Source organism: Perca fluviatilis, chromosome 7 (genome assembly GCF_010015445.1).
Source record: "Perca fluviatilis chromosome 7, GENO_Pfluv_1.0, whole genome shotgun sequence".
NCBI classification, from domain to species: Eukaryota; Metazoa; Chordata; class Actinopteri; order Perciformes; family Percidae; genus Perca; species Perca fluviatilis.
The window spans coordinates 20,618,585-20,627,402 of record NC_053118.1 but is presented as its reverse complement, the minus strand read 5'-3'; the positions used below and the strand labels follow the sequence as shown (position 1 = coordinate 20,627,402).

General features: G+C 40.9%; 1 protein-coding gene across 3 annotated transcripts; it reads left to right on the top strand.

The window, feature by feature from the left end:
- Positions 1-281: 281 nt before the first annotated feature.
- Positions 282-6,737, top strand: tbrg4 (transforming growth factor beta regulator 4). 3 transcript variants are annotated; one of them, XM_039805370.1, is made up of 11 exons: positions 282-402; positions 975-1,484; positions 1,602-1,922; positions 2,399-2,573; positions 3,043-3,200; positions 3,295-3,405; positions 3,500-3,644; positions 4,661-4,903; positions 5,204-5,315; positions 5,428-5,542; positions 6,175-6,737. In XM_039805370.1, exons 2-11 carry the CDS (start codon positions 1,068-1,070, stop codon positions 6,274-6,276), a joined length of 1,899 nt encoding a protein of 632 aa, XP_039661304.1. In that variant the 5' UTR covers positions 282-402; positions 975-1,067; the 3' UTR covers positions 6,277-6,737. The 3 variants fall into 3 exon arrangements, with proteins under 3 accessions (XP_039661304.1, XP_039661305.1, XP_039661306.1); XM_039805371.1 differs by lacking the exon at positions 282-402 and adding an exon at positions 421-487; XM_039805372.1 differs by lacking the exon at positions 282-402 and adding an exon at positions 523-849.
- The last annotated feature ends 2,081 nt before the right edge of the window (positions 6,738-8,818 follow it).

Genomic DNA, 8,818 nt, shown 5'->3' with positions numbered 1-8,818 from the left:
CAGACTGCATTATTTTACCCTACGTTAGCTAGAAATGAGAGTAAAATTATTATCCAAACTTTGCTAATGTTAATGTTGAGTGCCCCGACACCTAGCTAATTACACAAGAGCTGTCACTCCAGTTGTGACCTTGTTGTGACATTATATACTGTCTATGGTTGTGACAGTAAACGGAACTAACGCTACTTACCCAACCTTAGCATAATATTAGAGAATCACATTTTAGTTGTGACTTTGCTTGTTTGTAGTACATGAGTACAAATTATTTGGAATGAGTCGAACATTTCTTGCCAATCACAGCTGCATCCGCGGGTCATGTGATACTGCCCCTTGACGTCATTTTCTTGCGACTACAGACAGCTCCATGTGAACAGCTTTCACCAAAGTTATAGTTAATTACGGGTAAGTCATGTATCAGTATGATAGCTAAGGGTGTTATAAGTTCTGTCTGCATTCTGCCTTTGCAAATAAAGCTCAGTCTTATGAGGTGAGACGAAATGAAGCGCTACCGGTTAGCGGCGTTTCTTCCTTTTCGCGACAAGGTCAGGATTTAACGTTACATGACAGGAGGAACGTCCACTCTGGCCTCACGTTCAAATGGCATTTATAATGCGAGGGATGTCGTTTCAGTCAAAGTTACATATAGCTAATCTCAACCCAGCTACATTATTGTCATTGTGTACCTCGAATAAGTGTCTGTGTTATGGGTTATACAATTCCCCTCGTTGGAGCTCTAACGTTGTATCTATCAAAACCGTATGTATACTGTAAAAAAAGAATATATACAGTCATTGATCAAAACTGACCATTGGAAGTTGGTTTGGTCGACATGAAGATGGATATTTGACAGTATGTAATTGTTGCTAAATTTAATTGACCAAATGAAGGATCAGCTCATTGTTGACATGTTTCTTTAACTCGTTAACCTTTCCTTTTAACCACACTTGTTGCTAAAATGTCCATTGCCTCCTTAGGTTGTGTGTGGGATGGTGACACCAGCTGCTGAATTGTGAGAAGCCTTTTCTCTCCTTTCCTTCCTGTGGCCACTGTCTTGTCTCTCCGACCCAATGGCCGGCCGCCTCTTGGGCAGATATGCCCGTCTGCTCTTCAGAGCCTCCTTCCAGACTCCCGCTGCTGCCTGCCTGCCCCCCCCTATGGCTGGGTCTGCAGAGGTGCAGAGGACTCAGGGCTGGCCACGGGTCACAGAAAGGTTAATGTGCGAGGGAAGGACAATTTCCAAAGAAAACCCCTTTCCAAATATGCCTACACGCACCGAGCTGGACGAGTTGATGGAAAAGGCAGCAGTGCCAGAGGACATCCTGCTGGCCTGGGCAGAGCATGGACGGAATGGTAATCAAGCTGCTAATGCACTGATGAAGTGGACTCAGTTGGTCCTAAGGACGAAGGGCAAGTTTAAGGGACAAAAACCTGAACTGATGATGGATTCAAGGCTACTGGATATGATGGATACTGTATCTCAGCAGGTAAGGAAGCCATTTACATAGGTGGTCTGGCACTATCATGGTAACTGACCTCTTATTCAAGCACTTGTGTTTGTTGTTAAGATTAATTACCAATTTCTGTTTGTGGTTTTCTTCCAGGTGTCTGCAGTGTGGAATGGCAATCTAGTGTCTGTCTTGCAAGCCTTCTGGATTATGGGTGTGCCATCTACTCATTCAGTACTCAATTCTGTCCAGACTGAGGTCCTGTGGCGAGTCCGCAGGCTAACCTACAAGCAGCTGGGCTTCCTGGCAGATTGGGGAGCAGGCAGGAAAGGACAGCAAGATGTGGCAATAGTGAATGCTGCAATAAAACAGCTGGAACTGCGCTGGACTGAAATCGCTGATGCTAAAACTGTCAGTGCACTGATATCCAATGGACAACGCATGTCGCCTACCTTGATAGACCGACTTGAAGACAAGGTATTAGAGTTAAAAACATCTGTCATCATTTAATACAGCGTTAATGGCTCAGTTAAGCATGTTAACCTTGCCTTAAACTCACTGTTTACACAGCACTAGGCCAGGCTGGTAGGAAACAGAATATGAATTGCTGTCTATAAAAGGGAATTTTAATGCAATGTTGTAAGATCATTGAAAGGTGAAATCACCTGTGTTTAATCGTATAAAATGGTAGCATATAACTAAAAACGTAGTGTCATTTACTCGGTTACTGATGAGTATGCAGGTTAGAATATATATGAAGTCTGGAGAGCCCATTGTGTAAAAACAGTGGCCGCTGTATGTCTTGGAAGATGAGCAAGTCCGAAAACTGTACACCTATGAACAACACATAATGAATCTACCCTAAACCTATGAGAGCACCTGTGGATGGAAGTGTGACAATTAGCCCATGATCCCAAACCATAGTGTAATACTTCTATCTGTTTATATTGCAGGCTTTGGAGCTTGCAGAGGGATTTACAGCAGAAGAGATCCGCAAAGTCTGTTTATCTTTGGCAGCTCAGAGCCGCAGATCTGTCCCGCTGCTCAGAGGTCTGTCCTACCACCTTCTTCAGAAGCCGTCCTCAGAGTTCACCACTCCACTAATACTGGACATGGCTTTTGCATACGGTAATAACACTGTTGTTACTGATCCAGTAACATTGACATTATGCATAAACCAAATGAACATAGAGTATATCCACGTCTTGATTGCCCCATCTGTCATTTTGTCTTTTGCTTTTGTCTTGCCTTGTAGACCTGATACAACGATGTGTTAAGGAATAGCTTCAAGAATTACTTTTTGAATTCAGACAGAAGCTAAAGTTAAAATCAGGTAGCGAAATGGAAGCTAGTTGAGAGAAAGTTTCATGCCTGAAATCATTAAAGACCATAGATAAAACTCCCATCATTCAACACGGAAAATTCAAGTTTTAATGTCCGAACAACTGGTTTGTTAATGATTTGTTAAACCTGAATATTGTACGCTCTATGCTGAGCTAGTGGCAAACATTGTCATGGGGAAAGAGCTTAATGTCTAGTGCTCAGTAACACGCTTTATAATGCTAACCGTAACAACTTTGTCTTTTCCTGTCTGTAGGGAAGTTAAATTTCCACCATTCTCAGGTATTTCAGCGAATGGCCTCGGAGTTGTTACCCAGAGTCCCTGAGCTCATTTCTGCTGATGTCACACGCTGTGCTAAATCACTGGGCTTCCTCAAATGGCTCCACATCCCTCTCTTTGAGGCCTTTGCTGAGGTCAGTCATACACCTAAAACAAATTCTAATTCACATTATTTTGAAAAGTGCTCAATCTCTAATCTCTTAACTCTCTGTAATTTCTTTTTACCAGCACTACACAGCAAACAGTGAGAAGTACAGTAGCCTTCAGCTCTGTAATCTGCTCATGACATTTGCCAGACTTAACTTCCAGCCCAGCAATGGAGAAGATTTCTATAGCAAGGTACTAATGATATTAAAGGCTGTCTGTTCTGTTGAATGCACATGGTTGCTTCTACTTCCTACCTTAAATGTATTCACTTGTCATTTGTGTAAAGGTTCACTCTGTGCTGGAGCACCCTCTCTCAGGCCTGGAGCCCTTCTTGCAGACAGATGTGGTTTGGGCTCTGTGTGTGCTGCAGCAGGCCAAGCCCCACTACCTCATCCCCCTCACACAACAGAGTCACGTTACCAAACTGTCAGGTAAGACATATAGCTTCTATACTTTCATGTTTTTGATAAATAGTGGAATTATAAATATGCAGATACATATGTATTAATACAGTTAAGCTCACACATGTTATGACATTCATACTGTCAAACCACCGGCTCCTCTAAACTACAGTAGGAGAGGCTGGTGGAAGTGGTTCATGCACTCCCCAAGTGTCTTCCCTAACTTAACAACACCAGTACAGCAAATCAGTCCATGGCAACTTTATCAACTGTAAAATTGTACATTAACAAATATTCCACCAAGCACAATAAACAAATGTAGTGGATAGTTCTGAAAAAAAAATAGTTATTAGTTATTGAATGTCATCACTTATCATCATTTATCAAATTTGACTTGTTCCAGCTTCTTAAATTGAAGGATTTGCGGCTTTTCTCTATTTGATATCAATGTAAGTTGAATGTCTTTAGACTACACAGGGGTAATCAGACAAAACAGGAGGTCACCTTGGGCTCTGCAAACATATGATGAGCATTTCCCACTCATTCTTTTGTGTGCAGATTAAATGATTAATTAGGAAAATAATGCATACAGTATATTAATCCATGATGCAAATATTCTTTAGGTTCAGCTCAAGAAAAATATGTTATATATTCTGTGCATACTATTATAATTTATTATTTTAAAAACAACAAATTAGAGAGATTATACAGATTATGATTTAATTAGTAGTGATGAGTCATGTCATCATAAGGTATTAAGCCAAAGAGAATTGGTATTTTGTTTGGGACCATTGAAATGATACGACTCATTTACATATATTTTAACATCCTTAAAAAATGCTGTACAAAGCTGACTACAAAAATACCATTCTGGCTCAGTAGATGGCAGTGCAGCACCAATAGATTTCTGGTTAGACATGCACATTGTCTCACAGATATGAAGCATTGCATTGATTACTAAAACAATCTTGAAGTGGAAAAGAAAAGCACTAATGTTAGCAGGCTGGCAATACTCATTCGATTTCTGCTGTCTTTTCTGTCTGTAGAGGGCAGTCCAGCTCGAGTGGAGAACTACCAGCTGAAGCTCCTTCACATTGCTGCTACACTCCACTTAGAGCATCCGGGCTCCTCAGAAACTCCATCCTCCCCAAATTCCCTGTCTGTCCCGGCCAGCAGTTCCCCCCTCTCCCCTCTGCAGAGCAGTCTAAGAGGGGCTATACAGAGTTTGGTGGGTGGGAGGACAGAGGCCCTTCGCACTGGAGTTGACACTGTTTATGGATGGACTATTGGTAAGGGTAGCTTATATATATATATATATATATATATATATATATATATATATATATATATATATATATATATATATATATATATATATATATATATATATATATATATATATATATATATATATATATACTTTGCGATCACATAACATGCCATGCTGTCAGTTGCTTTTATTCCTGGAGTTTTACAAGACTTTTACACTGAGAGCAACATTTACCGCATCTCTCTGTAAAGCTGAAGTCTTCTGTTGTGTCAGTCAGTCAGAGAGCTTTTTTACAACACACTTGTCCTTCTCTAATCAGATGGTGAGCTGGTAGTGGATTGTGACAACAAGCCAATTGACATGTTGATGCTGAAAGCCCCTCATCTTCCCAGTGGAGGAGGAGACCAGGCTTTACCTGTAGGGGCACAGCGGTGAGTCATAGTGGAATATTTTCTCCCTTTGAATGTTGCATCTGATTTTCCTTTGCTATAGCTGTTTAAAGTTATGATTTGCTCTGTGTTTCACATCTCCATCTGTTTTTAGGCTTGCTTTCTTGGCTTGGGAATTTCCAAACTTTTGCTCAAAGAGTAAAGACCTTCTGGGGCGGTTTGCAATGATGAAGCGACATCTCCAGTTGGCTGGCTTCATAACAGTGGAGGTAGGGAGAGGCAAGGGAATGGGATAATCCGTCTTTGTGGCAGTGTTTGTGACTGTGGTTTAGTTATTTCAAAGTAAAAGTATAGTAGTAGTAGTAGTAATAGTGATAGGGAATAGTTCTCTTATTTATATATATATATATATATATATATATATATATATATATATATATATATATATATATATATATATATATATATATATATATATATTTCAATGGACAGAGGCAGAGAAGCAGCACTACTGCTGCTGTATCTAACAGTAAAATGCAAACAATAGACCCAATACTTCAGTAGAGCTGAGAGTCAGGTGGGTTCTGCTGCAGCCTCTGGTATAAATAGAGCTCCTGCTGCAGCTCTGTCTCATCTAGGCCAATCCAAGCTCTCTCTCTCATCTAGGGCACTCTCCTTAGCCAATAGTAGCATTGCTTGCCTCTCAGGTTTGGATTGCTGCAGGATGTGTTAACTGAGCAACTATGTCTACCTGAGAGTGAAAACCAGCATTGTAAATATATGACTATAAAATTAGTTTTACACATGCGTTCTCTTAAGCACTAAGTGATAATGAAAAGGTACTTGCTCAGTATCTCTTTAAAGAAAGGTTTTCAAATCCATCCTTTTTGTCCTCTTTCAGGTACCATATTATGAGTGGCTGGAGCTAAAGACAGACTGGCAGAAATTGGCATACTTGAAGGATAAAATGGGGAAGGCTGTGGCCGAGGACATGGCCAAGTGAACCAATCAGTCTTGAGCAAATCTGCAGACTCGGCTGAATCAGAGCTTTCCCAACCGAATGGGACCACGGGGAGTACACACGCACACCCACGTTCACACTCCGAACGGAGCAGCATTGCAGAAAAGCTCTCTCATACTTTGCCACAGAAAAAAAAAAATCATATTTTTACTCTGGTTCCCTTGGCAACGTGTGGGGCTTTCCCTGTTTCCATGGTGTTGACGAGCAAGAGTTTTGGAGCTAGAGAGAAAGACGGAAATAAACACAACAGTGAATCTTTCTGTAGAAATGAAATAAGTCTTTGCATCTGCGAGTGACATGTCAAAACAGAAGCACCCAGGCCATTTGTATAATTTTGGCCAGAATGTTAATGCGGCTTAATATCATCATGTGAATTGATTGAAATAACTTAATTATCTCTGTGAATGTGTGTCGTCTTGTAAAGAAATAAATTGTTTTATTTCCATTTTTTACTTGTTCTGTCTTTTAATTCCCACAAGATTGACTATATGCCTTGTAGGATTCAGATTCAGGATGTTGGGGCATCTGTGTGATGTGCACGTTTTCTCAGGGTGCATCAAGTCAGGGGCTTGTTGCAGTCAATTGTATTTGGTGAAAGATTTAGACAGAATATGCTTCATTTCACATCTGACAGTTAGTGGCACACCTCTCTGGCATAGTGGTGTGTGTGTGAGTGTATCAGTATTATTAGCAAACATTTCTTGGAGCAGGGTTGAGTCTTCTCACAGCTTTGCTAAAAAAAAAAAGTTTATTTTGTTTATCCAGTGCTTAGGTCATTTGACATGAAATAAGATGCATTAAAATCAATAAATGCAGCAGGTTTTGGTTGTGGATAAATGTGTACATGTTTAATGTCTACTCTGTAAATTTCATACTGAATCAATATTTGTTTAAAAAAAAAAAAAAAAAAACATTCTTGTGAAGCAACAGCTGGGGTAAAACTCACAGATGAAAGCTGACCCCTGAAACTGGTACACAACATCACAGGCAGCAGAAGCACTCTGACATCAGAGGCTGTTAAATGGCAGAGGGAAGAAGACTGACAAATGCAAGCCAGGGCAGAGGAAAGAAAAGGAGTTCAACTAGAGAGGGAGCCAAAGAATAATACAAAGCCACAGTGGCCAATGAGGTTACAAGAAAGGACAAACGAAACGAAAATCAATTGTTACTCTGATAAACCATCACGTGATCTAGGGCCATGATGCCTACCTCATTCTTCCCGATATTGAGATTAATGGATCGATTGATGGACTGATGACAAAGAGCCCAGCTAGCACTTCCAGTATTGAACCTCTTGGTCGTAGTATCTCCTGTCTGATGGGATAGCAGGTGCAGCCAGTCTCCTTCTCAATAAAGCAATGAAGCTATATTGCTACTCAATACATAAAATAAACAGTATTTTAATATGAAACAGACAGTATTGGTAAAACATATTGTTCCTGCTCTGATTTTGACTGATACCCGAGAAGTGCTGCAGTGAATGGGAGACCTGCAGATGATAATGTAAGTAAAGAACTCACAAACACTTTTTTCTTCTTTTAAGCTGTAAGTCTATCAGCAGCTATATTTGTTAAGGTCAACCGTGTTGCACGGAGGCTATTAGACATTATCCATTAAAGCAGCACTTCTGCTGAGCTGACTTTTTATCATGGGAACTTTTAGGTTGCCATGGAAACTACCACTGCTGATCATTTGCCTCAGTGCTGCCACCCCCTCTCTCTCTTTCTATCTATTTAACCCTCACTTTATATTTATAAAAGTAGAGGAAAGACAGGAGATGAAGCAATAGTGCTGTAGAGGTGTGGTTAAGATGGAGAGCAGAAACAGATGCTATAGCTTGCCCTCGGGGGAAAATGTCTCCTTGTTGATTCCTTGGAGATGCAATCAGAGCAGGAGGCAGATGGTATAATTAGCAGTATACTTGTAGGTTTCGTTTCAGCCCTTTTAATTGTCTGTACTTTCTGTTTCTCCTTCCCTCTGTTGGTTTTGTTTTCTTTGAATCCAACTCCTTTGCTCAATTTCTCCATTTTCCTCTTGTTTTTGCAGTACTGGTCCTTTCCTTCAAGGTTGAGGGCAGCACTGAGAGAGCATTGGAAATCTGCTGACATCATCCCACAAGATCCAGTCATAGCTTGGCTGAAAGAGGAGGAGGGGCAGAGAAGAGGGAGCGAGATACAGGGTGGAAGGATGGGAGAGAGGAAGGGAGGAAAGAAGGAATTGGGGAGAGGATACTGCAGCTCCCTCTCAGAACCTACACACACACACACACACACACACACACACACACACACACACACACACACACACACACACACACACACACACACACACATTCAGATCATGAGGCTCTAAAACATACGCCCACAACAACAGCATCACTGTGCTGCACCACAGAGAGAGAGAGAGACCAGTGTATACTCCCATCTCGTACTCTCACTCTTTCTCTCTCTGTCTGTCTGTCTCATTCTGTCTCAAACACAAACACACACACACACACACACACACACACACACACACACACACA

What these genes read in the sequence shown, in the direction of transcription:
- tbrg4 (XM_039805370.1), top strand. Translation starts at nt 1,068, where the DNA reads ATGGCCGGCCGCCTCTTGGGCAGATATGCCCGTCTGCTCTTCAGAGCC. An exon ending in TCACGTTACCAAACTGTCAG is followed by an intron (nt 3,645 to 4,660) that starts GTAAGACATATA and finishes TTCTGTCTGTAG; the next exon opens with AGGGCAGTCCAGCTCGAGTG. An exon ending in CTGGCTTCATAACAGTGGAG is followed by an intron (nt 5,543 to 6,174) that starts GTAGGGAGAGGC and finishes GTCCTCTTTCAG; the next exon opens with GTACCATATTATGAGTGGCT.